The 19,138-nt window shown below is 51.8% G+C and overlaps 1 protein-coding gene across 5 annotated transcripts; it reads left to right on the top strand.

Annotated features, from left to right (window-relative positions):
* Window positions 1-1,445: 1,445 nt before the first annotated feature.
* FRS3 (fibroblast growth factor receptor substrate 3) lies at window positions 1,446-11,927 on the top strand. Of its 5 annotated transcripts, XM_054804100.1 has the most exons (9): window positions 1,446-1,656; window positions 2,079-2,254; window positions 2,626-2,751; window positions 4,202-4,342; window positions 4,549-4,637; window positions 5,167-5,353; window positions 7,365-7,526; window positions 8,109-8,266; window positions 9,059-11,927. In XM_054804100.1, the coding sequence occupies exons 5-9, from the start codon at window positions 4,572-4,574 to the stop codon at window positions 9,980-9,982; spliced, it is 1,497 nt and encodes a 498-aa protein (XP_054660075.1). In that variant the 5' UTR covers window positions 1,446-1,656; window positions 2,079-2,254; window positions 2,626-2,751; window positions 4,202-4,342; window positions 4,549-4,571; the 3' UTR covers window positions 9,983-11,927. The 5 variants fall into 5 exon arrangements, with proteins under 5 accessions (XP_054660075.1, XP_054660077.1, XP_054660073.1 ...); XM_054804102.1 differs by lacking the exon at window positions 2,626-2,751 and having other exon boundaries at window positions 4,235-4,342; XM_054804098.1 differs by lacking the exons at window positions 2,079-2,254; window positions 2,626-2,751.
* Window positions 11,928-19,138: the final 7,211 nt, after the last annotated feature.

The raw sequence follows: 19,138 nt of genomic DNA on the forward strand, positions 1-19,138 counted from the left end.
GGTGGGAGGTTGGTCTCAGCAGCTTTATCTTGACCCGTTTGCTGCTATGGACTTTGTACCACCGGGTGGTGGTGGGCCCCCCCCTGCTCCCCGCTGCCAGCTCCTAGCCCGAGCTGGGAAGCGGCTGCCGCCTGCGCTCTGCACGCTCCACCATCCCTCTGTACAGCAGAGAGATTAATGGGCAAAGTCCTCGTCAGGAGGCCAGCCGGGCACAGGGACTCAGACTCGACAGATGGGTCACTCGGGGCTTTCCGAGGTGGGACCAGCCACCGCTCCACCGAAGCCACCACCCTGGAAACACCACGACGTCCCCCACGGGCACCGGGCGAGCGTGCACCTGCGACACGGCGTGTGTGACGGGCAGGACGCCGGCCCGACGGGCTTCTCTTCTGCTAAAGCACCGCGGCACGAGCAGCGTGCGGCCGGCAGCGTCCCCATGGAAAGGGCAGGGCTGCAGAGGCACGGCTCGGTGACTCGGTGCTGGAGCAGACCAGGAGCACTCATGTGTCACGGCTGAGGAGCCGGCGGTCCCCGCCACCCCTCCGAAGCTGTGGCTGATGTCCGACAGCTCCGCGCCATAACAGCGCGGGTGGGATTGTAATTGCAGAGCGATTGCAATTGTAAAAATTGCGAGTGTAAAAATAACAGCTGTAAAATCTGCAGCCCAGTCCAACTCCCCTCGTGGCCTCCCTGCTGCCCTGGCTGTGTGTGGGGCAGCCCCCCCGCCCGTGCCCCAAACAATCCCGGAGACCCCCCACGTTCCTGGCCGAGAAGCCGTGCCTTGTCGAGGCCAAACGCCGGCCGTGGGCGTTATTGTTTAGCACATCACACCAGGCGTGCCGGGGCTGCGTTGGGACCCCACACAGCCCGACCACGAGCAATCGGGCGTCCGTTGAGGTGGTCTGGGGGTGCAGCCGCCTGCGGGACCCCAGCACCGAGCTGCCACGACTGTGCTGTTTTAGTGCTCCGGTACTGGTGGAACTGGGACGGGCAGTGTTCAGGGATGCTGGGAGTGGGGGTAGCTGGGTGCAGAGCACACCCCCCAGCATCCCCTCCTGCTCCCGACCCCCCAGTCCCCTCCCCTGCCCCCCTCTAGAGCACCCCTACACCCCAGACCCCCCAAATCCCCCTTTATTAACCCCCCAGCACCCTCTCCTGCCCCAGACCGCCCCCAATAACTCCTCCTGCGTCTCTGCCCCCCTCACCCCAGGACCGGTCCCCAGCCCCCCCGCTGCCCCCCCAGACCTCCTAGCACATCGCCTTGCCCCCGCCCCCCGCCCCTCGCCGTGGCCACGCCCCTCGCCCCGCCCCTCGCCGTGGTCACGCCCCTCCCCGGTCCCGCCCCCGCGGCGCTGGCGCCGCGGACCCAGCGCGCCCCCTGGCGGCCGCGCCCCTGCCTGTCCGGGTCCTCCCAGCCCGAGACGCTCTAGGCGGCGGCCAGCGGACTCGCTGCTCCCGGCGGGCCCGGCCCGGGCTGGGGAGGGGGGGACGCGGCGCTGGCGGGGCCCGACCCGCACCCGGTCCCCGAGCCCGAGCCCGAGCCCGGACCCGGCGGGCCGGGCAGGGGACGGGCCGGGCCGGGTCGGGGGCCGGCCGGCAGCGGGGGCCGGGGCCGGGGCCTCAGCTACCGGACGGCGGAGCCGGGCAGCGTCTCAGGTACCGACCCGCGCCCGGGCCTTCCCTCGGCACCGGCACTGCGCCTCGACCCGGGGCCGCCCGCGTTGCCGCCTGCCTCCCTCCCTCCCGCCCCCCTGCCTCCCTGATCCCCCTCCCCGTCGTGCCCCCCCGTGCCCCCTCGCACCCCGTCCGCACTCCCCAGCCGCCCCCTTGCACCCCCTTCCCCGTTATCCCCCGGGACTCGCCCCTGCCTCATGCCCCGGTCCCTACGGGCTGTGCAGGCCCCTTCTCCTCCCTCCAGCCCCTTGTCCTGGCCAGCGGCCCCTCTTGCCCCCCTGCAGCCCCTCTCCTCCCCCCCCCATCCTGGGGACAGGGCAGTGGGTCCGTGGCAGCGTGTCGCGGGTGGGTTGGTGTGGGGCCGTGTGTGCTCCCACGCGAGGTACCCGTGTGCCCCTGCGCAGGGTGGTGCCGGGATGCTGTGGTCCTCTGGGATTAGACGGACCCGGGTTTAGGAGAATCACTAGGAGGAGCATGGGGGGCACGAAGGGTCTTCTGCAGGCTGGGGTAGGGACAGAGCCTCTGCAGGAGCAGCGGGCCTGGGACGGGAGACGACCACCCGCCTGCGAAACCGGGAGAGGTGAGCTGGGTGCTCTGGAGACTGGGCCGAGGAGGGCTGCGAAGGCTTTGAGGAGGATTTAGGTTTGGGTCCCGGGAGATGGGGAGACGGGAGGCGAGGACGGGGCTGCTGGTCTTAGGAGGCACGTGCTGTCGCTCGCAGGGAAGCGTGTCGTACCGTGGGAGTGTTTGGTTCAACTAGTTATGGCTCTGAACTGGCAAACGGCCCTGGGAAAGGTGCGTGTTGAAAGCGCCGAGCAAGAGACGGGAGTCTTGAGAGCCTCGGTGTCTGCGTGAAAGGGATGCCGCTAAAATATTCAACAGTGAGGAGTAGCAGGAAGCCCCCGGGGAGTGTTCAGGCATCTCGTAATGGTTTTTTCATCATTTGTTCAGTTCTGACCACAGTAACTGTTCAGGATAGGCGACAGCACTTCAACCTAAGCCCCTCGCAGGTTAGACAGACGCGGGTAGAGGGAGCAGCGGAGGGAGAGAGGAATAAAGAAGAAAGCGAGCCTAAAGGTAACGTGTTTTCTACAAGTTGGGTCTTTTTCATTGAGGGAATTGATGAGATGGGAGTGGGAGGGCAAAGACGGTAGAGGACAAGGCCTGTAGTGACCAGATTAGATGAAACAGAGAGGGATCTGTTGCTAAATTATTGATCAAAGCTTGTAAGGTCAGCGGGGAGTAAATCCATGCTGAGCCTAGAAAAACAAATAGGATGGCTTGAGCAGGATGCGGTGTTGAACAGGGAGCGTGTGGCGTTTTACCGTTAGGGGCGATGGGTATGTGGAAGAGGGCAGGCGGCAGCCGGCTTGATCTCTGCCTGAGCTCCTTCAGCATGCTCAAAAGGAAGCGTTTCTCTTCGTTCCTCTTCTGTAGGACTTTGCAGGGTTAGGATGTGGTAGGGGATTCTTCAGCGGCCAAAGCTAAGGCACAGGGTTGCAGTGGAAGGTAATTTAGGTGCTGTTTTGATGTAAAAACTGAAACGGGACCCCTCGATCAGCTCACCGCTGGCTCTTCCCCCTCCCTCTGCACTGCTCTGCGCCGCGAGGGAGTCTGAGGGTAGCTGTGCAACGTGGCTTTGCACGGAGATACAACTCTGTGATTCATTGTTTAATTCAAAGCGACTGGTGAGGCAGATTCTGGCATGGCAGAGCGAGAGGTTTCCAATAGCCTTTTCATTTTATTTACTGCTCCAATGCCAGGCTGGTTATCCATATGGCTTTATTCTCTCACGCCTCAGATGGAGAGATCGTTAGCTGTTCTCGCCAAATAAAATACGGCATTCCCTTGTGTTATCTGCTGCTGAATTCCCTGCCCTAGAGTGGATGTGGAGTCCTTTAAGTTTGCATCAAAGACAGCAGTATTTCTCACTAGTAGTGTGTGCAACTCCTGCCTGCTTGATACTTGCGCTTGCTGACTTTTCAGATAGCAGAGTTTTTATGTTTTCTGGCATTTGTTACTTTTCATAGTCCAAAGTAGAACAGCCGTTGTGTTCACTTGCTTGAAAGGCTGCTGGTTCTCTGGCCCCTAAGGACCTTCCATTGAGTGAAGGTATCTTCACGTTCCTAAGCAGCAGATACGTGTGAGTCCTCGTATCCTCGCTGCTCTCGGCCGTTCCATATTGCTGTTGTGTTTTATTCGCACTACAGTAGCTCTGATAAACCACACTCCTGTGTAGGATCCCAAAGCCAAGAAGTAAAATATCTCTTATTTTTAGGGGTTTTTTTAGCTGCAGACTGTGTATTTTTTCAGAAATTACAGGAGTGGTCTGTGCAGAATTATTTTCTATATTCATATAAATGCATTGTTAAAAAAAGAAAGTGCACATGCCTGCCTTGTGATATTTGGAGAGAACTTCAGTCCCCTGATCAGAGAACTTCCCCCCCTTCAGAACCTCTACCCCCTGTTTTTTAATCTTCTCTGATTTTTTTTTTTTAAATTTGTTTAACTGTATTCTCCTTGTCAGGTGGAAGATGGGACAGTTTCCCTTTTGTTTTAGGTGACTCTGACACCTGGTTACCATGAAGTCCCGAAGGAGATAGAGGGACAGTAGTGGGAATTTCTTCTCACTCCTCCAAAAAAAAAAAAATCCAACAATTGCCTAATGGTAAGAAAGCTGTTATTTTTAATTAGCCTGATATTGTACTGTGTCCATTAATGGAGGAACACATTGAAGAGTTTGAGATCCAAACCCACTGGGCCACGTGCAGGGGGACTGAGGAGGATGCAGGCTGTAAACGCTGTGTGTTTGGAGAAGGTGGGAGGAGTTGCTTCGAAAACATGATTGTCCTCTGGTTTGTGCCCTTTCCCCAGGGATTACCTCTTATGCTGACGTCATGGGGAGCTGCTGCAGTTGTCTGTGCACAGACAGCATCCCAGACAACCATCCCACCAAATTTAAGGTGAGTCTTACACCTTCATCCCCATCAGAGTGTCTGCGACAGCAATGACTACTAGCAAAGCCCAGCGTGGGTTGGACTCCAGGCATGAAAGAAAAGAAAACCTCTGCTCTTGCAGAGAAGTTTTTCACTTGATAAGATTCATAAATATGTTACTGGTTTGGTTGGTTGGTTGGTTTTTTTTTTTCCTTTCTTTAAGCAACCTCTGGTGCAAATATGTTTGTATTTGCAGTAGAAATTGCCTCTGCACTGAGATTCAGCCTGAGCAAGGAAATGGGGAACTGGAGAGAAACCTTTTATTGCTCAGGGCTGTGTTCCAGCATCTGTGCTGAGACACATCAGCCGAATTGCCAAGCACACAGTCTCCAGGGCTGCCGGCTTGGCGCCTTCTGCCAGCAATGAATTCATGCTCTCAGCTGAGAAAAAGGCATCTCAGTAAATGAAGGGGGAATCCATGGGAATTACAGTATCTTCGTGGGTGGGCTTTTTTCAGTACCGATGCACTGAGTTTCTTGATCTGTGGCCTCTGCAGGTAACAAACGTAGACGATGAAGGTAACGAGCTGGGGTCTGGGATTATGGAGCTGACGCAGACGGAGCTCATCTTGCACACTCACAAGCGAGATGCTGTCAGGTGGCCCTACCTCTGCTTGCGCCGCTATGGCTATGACTCCAACCTCTTCTCCTTTGAGAGCGGTCGCCGCTGCCAGACAGGGCAGGGTGAGTGTGGAGGTTCCTGGAGGAAGGAACGCTGATGTTTCTGTTCCCAGGCAGCGGGAGTGAGCTGATGCTTGTGTCTTCCCAAATTCCTGCATCGAATGAATCAACAGGTTCTTTTGCCGCCTCTGTTCCCCCAGAATACCGGAGTGTGCATGCACATACAGTTAATGCTCCTGATTAAACACTAATGAGAACAACATTGTGGCTCAGGACCTGGGCGTAAATCTAATGGTCTCATTTTGCTAGTGCATCACTGCTCATAAGGTAATCAGTGAAGCAGGCTTGAGCCTCGGACAGGGCATATTTAATGTCAGAGAGGATGTTAGTTTACGCTGTCAGCTCTGTGCTTCGGTACCGAAGGATGCGCAGCTGTGGTAGGAGCGATTGCTGGACTTCTTTCCTTAGGAGCTAGAAACCGCTTTTTGCAAGACTGGAGCTTTGTCAAGCATTTTTCAACTCCAGGGATAAAGCGAGAAGGCATCGCCTGCACCTTTTTGCAGGCCACTCTTAGGGTTTGCTTATTCCACAGAGCTGTCAAATGCATGTCAGTAGCCATAGTTGTTTGAGCACATTTTGTTTTTCTCGGTGCATTCTCTCTGCCGTGGTTAGTGCTAGTTCTACCTAATGCTTTGCATTTTGTGCCTGGCAGCACTTTGTAACGTAGAGGAAAAGGAGTTTTACGTTTTAGTGATTTTATGCATGGGGATGCTGTGCATAGAGAAGGGAAGTGAGTCACCCAGGAGTACATGCCAAATCATCAGTAGTGCTGGGAATAGACTCCAATTTTACAATGGTGCCTGTTAGTTCCTTTACCAGTCTGTCTCTCTTGCTTTTAAAGAGCTGAACGTTTTCTTGGCATCTGCATCCCCGGGGAAAAAAGTTTGTTTCCTCATTCTGTTAATGTGTTTGCAAACTCCTTCTTATCCAAAAGGACTCCGCATGATTGTTCAGTGTCTGTGTAAAGCACTGCGCAAATCTGTAGTGCTGTATGCTCCTTTTTAATATTTATGTAAGTGGGGTTTTCCTCTCCTGGAGTCATGTGCTTATCAGTTGCCAGCGATGGGAAATGCTTGTCTTTGGTTTCTGTTTTGCCTTTTGCAGGATGCAGATCAGTGATTAAAATTCTACCTTGTGTGTTGGTTTTGTTTAGGTCCAGTAAAGCAGAGCCATTTGCTCTTCATATATTACAAAATTTTTAGCAGACGTATACTTATTCATCGGTCTTAAAGCAGACAGGAATGAGAGGGATGGCGTTGTGTTTTGATGACTTTTCTCCCTTCCTTGTAGGATTTTATTCTGCTTAGTTAATTTTATTTGGAGGACTCCTTCCTGATGCTGCTCCCCACCTTATATAAGGCAGATACAGCTATTTTTTTGGGCAGAATTTTAAAAACCTTATTCTTTGGGGTAGCAGCTGTTGTTGCCATGCCATTCTCGTTGCTATGGCTTTTGTGCGTGTGTGTGCGTGCCAGCTTGGGATTGGTTAGCTCTGCGTACACCGGCTCTGGTTTGGGCTGCTCGTTTGGGGAGACGCTGTTTAATTCCATACATTTTTGAAATACAACATTCTTGTCCCTCATGTACACACTCCACAGGGCCCAGTTCAGCTTCCAGTAGTCACTGGATAGACTTTCCCCTAGTAATGAGAACCAGACTGGGTGCCAAGTGAGTTAAAATAGAAGATTAGAGATGAAACGAGACCGGTTAGCCTGTCCCTTTCATACCTCTGCTCGTGTGGGATTGATCCTCTTAAGATAACTGGGGTGCTCACTATTTTTCTTGTAATAATGCACCATTTGGTCAGAAGGCAGCCATGGCATTGTATTTCTGTTGATGCAATAATCCACTGAGTTGTTGGTTGTTTTCCTGTGGGTTGCAGGGGCGAGATTGTGTTAAACCCAGCAAAAAAAATCAGAATTGCCTGTTCATTTAGAGCTGGGAATTACATATGCTCTTGTTAAAGCAGCATCGCTTTCTTGCTTTTCCGACCTTCCTCTTCATTACTGCGCAGGGATTTTTGCCTTCAAGTGTTCCAGAGCGGAGGAGATCTTTAATCTGCTTCAGGACCTGATGCGGTGTAACAGTATCAACGTAGTGGAAGAGCCTGTTGTCATCACCAGGAACAGTCACCCCACGGAGCGGGAGCTCTCCCGGACCCACCAGACACCCAACAGTAAGGCTCCTTCGGTATCCAGGGAGAAGAAGGGGAAAACAGAGACGTGGGCGATGTCTGCAGTTGCTCGGGTGAAACTGCCCTCTGCAGCCCATGGATCTCTCCCGTGCGCTGCCTGGCTGCTGACACTAATCTTTATGTCCACGTGTGCCCCATGCAGCGTGTTTATTTTAAGGCCCCACTTGTCTGCGATGTGGTATTTTGTTTCCAAGGAAACGGCAACAAAAAGCCCTTCAAACAGTCAACGGAGTAGTCACCCTTCAGTGGGTTTTCATCTGGACCGCTGCCAAGCGCCCTTTTTTAACTGTCACCTACAAGGATCAGGTGGTTCCCGGAGGAAACCGCATCTGGAAGAATTCGGATTTGCTCAATTCCAGTCTGCATTGGGAGTGACTTAAAGAAATTTAAACAAGAAAGCCTAGCCCTTGTATTTATACTGGGTACTTCGCCGTAGGGATCTTCCCCAGAGAGGCTGATTCTGACTTACAGGGTGCATTTAAGAGGCCAGCTCACTGTGAAAATGCTATCAGCTCTTATTTTATACCAATGCTCTAATGCTTATCTGTCTTGATTCTTTCCCAGGTCTGGGGTACACTATCCCAGGGTTTCCCAACGGATTTCACAGCTTTCCTGGAGAAACCGTATCATACTCTGCAGCCCGCCACCCCTCCGTGAGCAGCCTGAGGCATTCCTCTGTGGGTGAAGACTCTACTCATGCCCTTATTGGGCCTGATGAGCAGGTAAACGTGGGTGTCCTAAATCCTGCTGTTTGCCAGCAGTGAACAAGGAGCTTGTTTTGCTAGCAGTCCTGTGCAATTCTGGGTTTCTCTTAACTCCGGCAAAGCTCAGGGGAACCTCATACATTGTCATCCTTTTTTTCTCTTTTGCTTCATTTTGCTCTTGGAGTCTTCTGCTGTCTGACACTTCACTAGAACAGGGACTTTATCAAGGCTGACTGAGTTGGCTTCCTTAATCCACTAGTATTTGCATGGCAGTTCTTTAACAGCAACGCTTTGCTTGTGAGTCCGATCTGTCAGCTATTACTGCAGCCCCTAAACTGATGTGCAGGTGCATACCCAAGTTCAGACTTTTTATTTTTATTTTTGATGTTCAGCTCTTTGTTCTCAGTTGTAGAATTTAAGATTTTTCCCTACAAAATCCAGCCTGTCTCAACCATCATCAGAGAAGCCTGGGTAGGTGTGAGTGCTGCAATATTGCCAGTGTAAGCCGGTCAAGGAAATATTTTGCAAGTGGCTTTGCTTTTTGTTCTGTGCCACACGCATCGAGCGTGAAATAGATGATGTGTATCTTCTGCAGTTGGACTCCTTTTTGTTTCTCCTTCAGCCCACAAATCCAGAAATGGCTTCTGTGGTTTGTTTCCCAAAATCTTTTCAACTTCTGAAATTCTTTCATCTCCTCCTGCTTCATCAGCCACCGAAAAATTTTCCATTCCTGTTGGTTTCTCAGCTGATGACAGCTGCTTTGCTCTTGTCTCTTCCCCTTTCACTGTCCCTCTGCTTCTCTCCTTGCAGTCCCACACCTACGTCAACACGGCCAATGGTGATCAGGAGCTGAGGGGCCGACACTGTATGCACTCCTTGCCTGAAGTCCACCCTCCTTTCCCCCATAGGAACCACAGCTGCTCCCTCGAAGACCGCAATCCCCAGGTCTTTCTGCAGCCAGGGGAGGTTAAGTTCGTGTTAGGTCCCACGTCCAACTACAGACGCGTCTGTCGGCCCCGGGAGTGCAGGACGCACTTCTGCCCGCCCAGCAACAACAACAACGAGTGTGAGGAGGAGTGCCCTTCGCCCCAGTGCGTCTACGAGAACGTCAACGGCTTGCTGCCCCCCAGCACCTCCTCTCTCTGCCGAGGCGGGCGCTTGAAACTCACCCGGGAGGACGCGGGCTTACCTGGCTGTTCCCATCGCAGATCGGCGTTGCTGCACTATGAGAACTTGCCGTCGCTGCCTCCGGTGTGGGAATGCCAGCCGCTCCGGCGGGGCGAGGAGGATGCCGGCGCCGGGGACATGCCGACGCCTTCCCCCAACGGCTACTCCGAGGCTGGTGAAGAAGATCCCCTGCAGAACTACATGAACTCGGAGAACACCGCGCTGCATGGGGGCAGCAGCCAGCGGCGCAGCGGCTTCCTGCCAAAGCCTCGTCGCGGCTGCGTGCCCAGCGTCTTCAGCTTCGACTTCCCCCGGCCCTGTCCAGAGCAGCCGCGGCAACTCAACTACATCCAGGTGGAGCTGGAGGCTGAGCCGCGCAAGGGACATCAGAACCCGCCGGTCCACCGTGCCCCACCTCTTGCCACCCACGAAGCCTGCCGGACAGACTCCTACGCCGTCATTGACCTAAAAAAGACAGCAGCCATGTCCAGTTTGCAAAGGGCCCTGCCGAGAGATGATGGGACTTCGCGGAAAACTCGACATAACAGCACTGACCTGCCTCTGTAAGGGGGAACACCAAGTTCAAGCACTGTGTCGTGGCTTCGGTACCTGCCCTTCAGTGTATTGCCCAGCGTGACTTCCATCCGCCATTGCCTTCTGCTTCCCTGTTTACCCCATTACCTGGTGTCACGGGATGGCTCCTACCGCTGATGTTAAGGCTAGTCTGTCTGTCCGTCTTCTGTCCGTCTCTCCCGTGTAGTTTGTTTCTAAAGCCTTGTGGGATATGTGACGACGCTGTTTGAAGGTTAACTTTCTGGCGAAAGGGGCAAGACTACCGGCACTGTGTGGATACAGCCCAGAACGAGTTAGCTCTCCTGAGTGCCTGGCAGCTCTGTGAGCAGTGCCAACAGCCTGGCTGCAGAGGCAGGGCAGTAGCGTGGTGGAGGCGTGTTTCCAAAAGCGAGTTGCTTTAGGAGTTCCACTGCAAATCAAGCCCGCTTCCTGTGGATTTCATGCCTTGTGACTCCAGGCGAGCTCTGCAGCTGGGCCACTCCAAAGTCGGGTTTTGCCTTGTGGTGTTGCTGGTCCCTGGTGATGTGGGAGCTCATGCTGTGGTCTTTCCCCCCTCAACTCGCTCCTCTCTCCCCTCTGTGCTGCTACCTATTTTCTTGAAGCTCGTAGAAGTGTTTTATACTTCTGTCCCTTTCTCAGATCCGATTTAAATTGGGCAAGTCTAGAAATTAACAGAGGAGAGCAGAGCGCCATGGGCACAGACACTGTGATCACATAAACCTGATTTCCTGAAGAGATCCTGCTTTAAAAGAGGAGGGGAAGACCTCAACTAAGAGAGAGATTTGAGGTTTGGTATAGAAAACTTCAGTTGTACCGTACCCTGTTTTGATTTTTAAGGGTTCTTTTTGGTGGCTGTTCAGAAGTGTTGTTGATTTATTTATTTGTTTACTTATTTATTTATTAAATGTTCTTTTGCATCCCAGTGGTAATTGCCAAAACGGGTGCCAATATGGAACACGTACTCGCTGTGGCTCGCTCCTGTCTGGGGAACAGATCTCAGAAGAGGATGGTGGGTTTCTTGAGCTGCAGTTGGGGAAAAGAGCAGCTGTGAATCAAAAGTTTTTTTAACTGAGACTGACTGTCACAGGGTGGGTGGGAAATGGTACGGGAGACGTGGGAGTACGAGCAGAGCTGCCAGGCAGCCGAGCCTGGAGTTGTATCAAAGTCGTTGCCTACACCCACGTGCCTGGCTGGATCCATGAGAAATATTTGATCTGTGTTTTGAGTGAATGTGCAGTTTGTTTCCTACAACTACGGACTTGGAAGGGCTAAATTTCGGCTCTCGGGTAAATTTGTGGCCTTTGATGTGGATTTTTCTCTTGATACCAGGGCTGAGTCTAAGCTGAGCTGTCAGGCCTCTGTGTGAGGTCCTGCTAGGGTCTCTGCTCCTCTCCCGTTGCAGGACGTTCCATCACCCCTCTCCGCATGGCGACACGCTGCAGCTTAATCCCTCCCTGGATTACTCTTTGCTGTTACAAGCTGTTTCAATGAGCCAGAAGTGTTCTGGGTTACTCTGGAGTCCCACCGTTCTGCTGTTTGTTCTTCATTTTCCTCCCTGGGATAGGAGTTGAGAGGTCCAGTGCTCTGCGAGGTGTCCCGCTGCTAGCAGAAACGTTGCCAAACCTTGCTGTGTTCTCCTTGTCCCTAATGTTTGCCGATGTCGAAGTTGCTGAGCCTCCAGTGTGAGAGAGGAGAGAACCCGATCGTCCAGCTGCAACCTGCTTCTGAGGTCCAGAAACTCGATTTCCAGATTTTTAAAGTTCAGCCTTTTTGGGTTTTGGTGCTGTAATGTCACGTTGAAATGTGACCCTTTTGGGAGCAAGGACGTGTGCCGTGCAGTTCAGAAAAAGTGATAAAAGTATGAGTAATGCCATGCTTGTGTCGGCAGCACATGGATTTCTTGGCTTGCTGTTGCACTATAAAGTCAAAGTACACCACATGCTTAAATTGACTGTTTTTTCCTTTTTTTTTGAGGTCTTTGTGTTTGTCCATTCTTTTCTCCACCCCAACCCTTGTGTGATCTATAACTGAAAGGAAACCCAAGTAATATATTTTTATATGTATACCAAATGACTTTATTTGAAGAAAAAAAAAAAGTAATGTATCCCCCTAAATCTAGCTTTCTTTTAGGGAAGTGAGGGAAAAAATTGTTTTTAGAGAGATATATATATATTAAAAAAAAAGTTAACTGCGTTAAGCTTTAAATAAACTATTTAAATAAAGAGTTTCTAAGCTGTAAGTGTCACCCTCTGGGACTAGCAACTCCCATGTGGCAGCACAGGGCAGCGCTCCGGGAGCCTCCGTGTGAACCTGCCTTTCCACTGCCTGTGCTGAGAAATGCAAAATAATTATTCCCCTCTTCCCCCTAGAAAGGAGACAAAGGGATGAAATGTTTTACATTTACGTGGAAGAAAACGTCAGGGCCCTTTCACACCCACGCGGAAGGTTTGCGGGTTGGGTAGATGCAAGGGAAGATGCTGTTGGGTGGCAGCTTGGGTGCTCCCTGTGGCCACCAGCCTGGCTGTGTGTCTCGGGTGGGTGGGATGAGGCCGGTGGGAGGGTCTGTAGATGTTGCGAGCTCCAGGGATCAGGGAAAGCACACCGGTGCTGGTGGTTCCGAGCTCCAGGGATCAGGGAAAGCGCGCTGGTGCTTGTGGTTCCTCAGGAGCTGGGCTGCCGGCGAGCCCCGGCTGAGATCCCATTTAGGTGGCTCTGAAATTGCTGTGGGAAAGCTGGTCTGGACCTTCTGAACTGCTGACTTTCACGTCCTCCAGACAAACTGGGTTGTCCGACTCGTGCCTCCCTTTCCTCTTCAGCGAATCTGATGCTCTCCTACCTCCCAAGGACGCTGAGAGCAGCAGTGACGAGGAGACCGCTGTGCAATAGCCGTGTGCGCACGCAGCAGATACGGTATTGCTGTTCCCTGCCGGCATCCCTTATCCTATTCATAGTGGAGGATGCTGCACCTGTTCAGAGAAGGAGAAGAAGAATTTCCTTGACCTTAAAGATAAGAAAACGTACAGCCGATGCTGGCTGCATCTGCTGCTTGCAGCACAGAGTGATCTGGCGGGTGCCTTGCTTCACCACCCTCTGCTCTTCATCCGCTTGTGTCCTGCCTGGTGGCCGTGGGTCAGGGAGCAGCGCTGCTGGCTCAGCAGTTTTTGCTCGGGAGGTATCGCAGGCTCCCCGGAAAGCTTCAGGAATGAAAAGCCGGTCACAGCTCATTGTTTGCAGTGGGTTTGTTTAATGTTTAAACAAGTAAATGGGAAACGCCGTGCAGGCAGCCAGGAAACTAGTTGTCATTTACGGCTTTAAGGGCGCGCATCGGGTTCACGTCCTGGTGATTTTCTCGCTGTTTTGCTTTTCTGGAAAACTTCACGAGAGCAATGTCCGCATTAAGTAGCCAGGACCCTTTCAGAATTTCTTAATACTCAATTTTGCAGGTGGTGTGAAAGTGCAAGGGAAGACCGGAGTGGTGGTTGAACCGCAAGGCGGTTGTTCTTGGAGCACCGGGAGCGGGAATGTCACTGGTTGGGATTTCTCGGTGTTACAGCCCGAGCGGTGCTCGCCAGTGTGGCAGCTTCCTCTAGTGGCCACGCTTGAAATGGTTTCGGAGGAGAAACCAGCCCTGGGTTGAAAGAGGAGGACCTCTGCATTTTCTCATTCCTTCAGTCCTTTGGTTTGGGTGACGGGCAGGAGGGATCCCTTCTGGTAACTCTCTGGAGTCTTTCCTCGTTAACTGTTTTCTTTGGGTTGAAAATTATCTTTATGCAATATGTTGTATCTTTATGGGACCTTGTAAAGATGGATCTTACAGATCTTGCTTTGAGCCTTACGTGCAAGTTCGCTGGACGTTCCCAACGGATGCATACTAATATACCTGTGCGTGCTTACTTGGACGGGAAACTAAACTAGGGATACCCCATGGCTCCTCTTATCCCTGCAGCCATGGAATATCCTCCACAGCGAAGATCACCTCCGTGGAACAGAATACCTCGTCCATAAATCTGGTGTTGAGTTAAGAAGGATTCATCCAGGGCTCCGTGCATCCAGCCGATGCCACGCAGGTGACCGGGAGGAAATGAATGAGCCCGCCGTACATCTCAAACCTGCTCTGGACTCAGTCCCTGGGGCTGAGTTGAAGCTGTGAGATCTCTTACTCTCCCAAGCTTGGTTCTGCAAGGCCAATGGTTCGCCTCGATGTTTTGTCTGTGAATTGGTAACTTGGAAAACAGAGCTGTGTTCAGTCAACTATTGCGTTTTCAGAGAATTTGGTTCTGGGAAAAAAAGATTTAGGCAGCAAAATGAAGCTCTCCTGGGTAGTGCTAGACCTGGCCGCGTGAGCTTGGCCGTTGGTTTAGGGACTGTGCTGCGGAGCGGGTTCGTGTAGCCCCGGCTGGGGACTCTGCTGCATCTTCGCTGCTCTCCTTCCTCTCCTTCTGAGGTGGAGGTTCAGGGGATGACTTGGGAAGCAGCCGTGTGCTGTGCACGGAGAATTTGAGTGTCGTAACCTTTCTAAGTGGTTCTTGTTTGAGTTTTGAGTTAATCAGACTTCCTCCCCTGATATTTCTTCCCCGGTGAATGCGTAAATAGGTCTTTTACCCTTCCCTTCCCCAAGAACCTGTTGGTAGGAATATAGCTTCTCCCAGCACTCAGTTGTCTTTTGTCATGGGAGGGTTTTTTGATTTGTTTTTTCTTTTAACCCATTTTATGGCCCTGCTTTTCCCCCAGGGAAGAAGGTTTTGAGTATCTGTGAGCTGTACCTGCCTTACAGGGAGAGGCTGGATTGTGAGGGTTAAAGGATCAATATTTCTGCAAAGAGACTCAAATGTGTCAGTTATTATGGAAATATTGTTATTTTTATTACCTAAGCCATGCTGTTAACTGGGAGAAAAACCAAACCAGGGCTTGGTATTACAGCTGCCTGTTCCCTTAGCCATTTTCTCCCAAAGTCTTTCCTCTGTCCCTCCGCGTGACGCTGCTCAGCCCTCTCGGGTGGTATCTTGACTGTGAAGTATCATTAATGAATGATCGTTAATGAACGCGTTGCCTAAATTCAGCTTCAGGGAGGGCTGCCGTCAGCCTTTCTGGGAAGTTTGTCTTTTCCCCCACGCTTGGCTCATCTTGAAATGCCGCGCGCAGGTAGCAGAACAGGTTTAGGTTCCTGTTACCGAACAGGACCAAAGGTGAATCCATTAGTGGAAGTCCTGAGAGCTTTGAACTTGGCAATTATAGGCCGGGGTATGGAGAAGGCTGATTGTAAAGAAGGGATCTAATTTGTTTTTCTTCCATAAGTGGATGTGATTTTACAGTTGAAAGGCCCAGACGCATCTGTGTTATCTCAAGCGCTTCTCCCATGCGATTCTCCTTGTCGTCACTTGTACTGGTGTCTTCGATACTGAACATTTCTGGTATGGCAGAAAAACAAAGGTGCTTCGGGGCCCTGGCCACCGGGGATTCAGTTGCTCTGACCAGAGGGGTTGATCTTGCTGTGTCATTGCTTCTTCAGGTTATTTCTATGGATATCCGCTCAGTCCCTCTTTCTGTCTCGCCCGGGTGTAAGCTTGCAGGTGAAGACCAGCAGCAGTGCTGTGCGACCTGAGGAGCGCTCGTGTCCTATGTTAATGTGCACTACGAATGTATACAGAATAAATGGAATATGATGATTAGCCGGTGGTCCTGTCTTTTGTGTGTGCTGCAAAGAGACAACTGTCACATTTCAAAGGGAACTTCACTTTTTAGTTAAAATTGAAAGCCAGGCCAGCAATCACCAGTTGTCCTTGCACAATTCAAGCTGGGCTTCTTGCAACCTTTGTTTTCCAGGTCTCCCTCCCCAGAAGGAATAAGGTCTATGTCATTACGTGTTCTACCTGCAGCAATGGTTGCTGTCTTCCACCTGAATAGTCTCACTGCGATAACTTTAAAAAATAAACAAAAGCGAGCGATGTGTGTGTCTCGGGGGCAGAGCCGTCGCTCACAGTTGATCACGAGGGTGTAGGCCAGATTTCCATTGAGCTGAACATCAGGAGAGAATCACGAAGTTGCCTTGGAAATGGATGTGCTATGGATGTAGGCTGAACATAGCAAGAATATTCGTGGTCTCTGGAGCACCTGCCCTTTCAGACATGCTGTTTCCACCATGAGTAATTGAAGAGACTGGTTTGGAGTGGTGAAATTTGGGTGCTGGTGGGAACGAGGTGCTTTTGCTAACATTGAAGATGTGGCTTCACTCTTCCTGGCCGTGCTGATCTGCTCTAGGCACGGGGACTTTCCATGGCTTCTCTGCCATCGCTCTGTGCAAAGAGTTGATTTGCTTGTTTTTCCAAACTCTACACCAACTGAGCGCTAATCGTGCGGTAACATGCAGAGTTTAATTCCTTGGCTTATAAAACTCCCCCTGGAAACTCTTCCCCAGCAGGAATCGACTTCAGAAGAGCTCGTAGGGCCACCTGTGACTTCCGAAGTGAGCATGCCTTCGTGTGTGTCTTTCCAACCCAAACCCGTGTGTTCTTTCCTTCAGGGTCGTTCCATGACTCTGAAGTGCTGGAGGTAAGAACTGGAAGGGAAACAGAGGAGAAAACGCAACTGATGATAAACCCATGTTATTACTTCCATCCTATCCCAGGAAAACACAATGAAACATTTTTCAGTTCTCTTTCTAGGAAGACTTTGATAGACCCATCAAAGAGAAGTTGAAAACAGCGTGGCATTTGCCACTGGTGTTTGACCCGGAGTTTTCAGAATAGTCCTTAGAGCTGTGGGAAAATCTCTTGTGATGGGTGCGTTTCTAAACCTCAGGTACATGAGTGGACTCTGATGCAGGGAGGTGGGGACCGTTTTGGGGTGTTCCAGGAGGTGATGTAGAGCCGCAGCGTCGGCTTGGGGTCTGGGACTGAGCAGGGTGGCTGGAGGTCTCTTTGGGAGCTGCCTGCAAGAGAAGATCATCAGGAAGTGGCTGATCCTCGCCCTGGTTTGGGAGGTTGAATGTGAGACCTAGGGCCCAACGGTTTATTTCAGGAGCCGTTCTCATGGTTGCGTAGGAAAAGAGGAATATTTATTTTAGTGTGGATGGAAGCTGTTCATCTGTGTGCTATAATCTCTGTTTTGGAAATAAACCACTAAAACCAGCTCGTGCAGCGCTGAGTAAAGGAGCCGTGTGCTTGTGTGCAGTTCATAAACACAGCTGCTTCGAACACGCGTGTGCCGTCGTGTGGCGTGCTTCCACCAACGGCTTCTCTTGGTTGGAGAACCCAAGCAGAGAACAATTGTGCTCCAGGCAAAGTGCATATAGCTATTTTAAATTAATCACAGAGAGCAAGCCTGTTCAAATGATCAGGGAGGAGAGCTCAGATGGGATTCGGCACCTTCAGGAAGGGTTTTAGGTGACCTGGTGCTTACAAAAGCAACAGACTTTAATGACCGGGGAAGCTCCTGGCAGTCCCATATTCACGTTTGTTAGGTTCTGTGCTTCCACTGGGTGAGGGAAATAGCAATATCTTGTGTCTGGGGCCAGGCGCAGGAACCGGGGTGGTAAATTGTCCTGGAGTGGGGACCAGTCGCTTCTCTGTGGCTTTGCCACGGGTTGAGCGGAGCCTGGAGCAGACTGGGAAGTTCAGGGTGATGGCAACGCCTTCGAAAAGGTTTCTGTCCCCTCATGGCTCTGGGAGCGATGTCTGCAGGCAGGGGAGGTCTTTGGGTCACGAGGGAGGCTGGATCCCGCTTCGGAGCCGATTTCTAATCCTGCCAAACGCTCTGTCAAGAGCTACCAGCTTTTGGGAGGTGCTGCCCACCTCCGCAGCGGCTGTTCGGGCTCTCGGTTTAGCCGGATTCGTTGCCTCGTGTTGAAAGTGCTTAAGCCCTCCGGACGGCCAGGACGGCTGCAGCTCACGGCTCATCTCCGTTGCTGGTTCTGTCCCACCGCGGCGTCCCGGGAGAGGCGGTGGGGTTGGCCGTGGGATGCAGAGGGGATCCGTACTGCTCTGGGAGGGACGGGGTTCCCTGGCTGGGGCTGTTGGCACGCGGGCTGCGCTGCTGCACCGACGCTGAACAGAAGCTGAAAGCGAAGGAGGGGAGATGCCCCGAGGAGACGCGCTGGCCTGGAGCGCGGGGGTACGTGCTGTCGGGGGAGTCCTGCTCCGCGTAGGGACGCGGCATCGCTGATGTCAGAAACCGTAAATCCTTGATTGCTCTTAGACTAAATGCCTCACCAAAGAGCTGCTGTCTAACTTTGGGTCAAGAAGTGCCAAAAGGAGAATGCGTCTGTGCGTGCTGCAGAGGGCACCTTATTCCTTTGTCTTTTGGCAAGGCTGCGTCCCCGTGGGGACCCGCAGATAACGCTCCGTATATTGACGTTTCGATAACTGCTCTTTGCTTTCAGCCAGAATTTGCTTTTTATCCAATCTTAATAAGTTGATCTTTCTATCAATCCTGCTAGCAAACAAGATAATTGCTTTATTATAGTCTCAATATCCAGCAAAGGACACACACTCCCTGGTGCTCCCGAGGGAATAAAATCTGTGCAGAGCGTTGACACGGGATGAGCGCCGCGATAGCGCCGCTGGGCTATCGGCAGATGATGGAGAGCGCGATTTCCCCGCCGTGAAGAGCCAGGCTGCTCGGGTCGGGAATGCAAGCGGGGCCGGAGGAGGTCTAGAAAATATTTAGGTTATAACTGGCAACATTTTGGTCTGTTTGCTAGAAAATATTTAGGTTATGACCAAAAATGTTTTGGTTCGTTTGCTAGAAAATATTTAGGTTATGACCAAAAACGTTTTGGTCTGTTTGGGTGTTTGTTGGCAGTTTGGGAGGTCTGTGTTTGTGGTTCTCTCTTTTTCTTTTTTTTTCACTGAAAGAAAAAAAAAAAAAAAGCAAATGAGAAATTTCCTGACTGGTGCGAGGAGCCGGTGGGTGGGTTAAACCCCGAGGGCTTCCTCTGCAGGTGGGTTAAACCTCCCCGGTGCAGGGAGGCACAGCACCTGCCTTTGAACGCGGGGCGGAAAGGGAATCAGTTGTTCCATAGAATTTAAAAAAAAAAAAAAAAAAAAGGGAAAATATGTGATTTCTGTCCAAAATAGTATGAAAGCAGAAGCAGGATTGAGGTGCATGACATATGGAAACGAGCTGTACCTGGGGCAGAGGACGGTGAAGGAC

Source organism: Grus americana, chromosome 25 (assembly GCF_028858705.1).
Source record: "Grus americana isolate bGruAme1 chromosome 25, bGruAme1.mat, whole genome shotgun sequence".
Lineage (NCBI taxonomy): Eukaryota > Metazoa > Chordata > Aves > Gruiformes > Gruidae > Grus > Grus americana.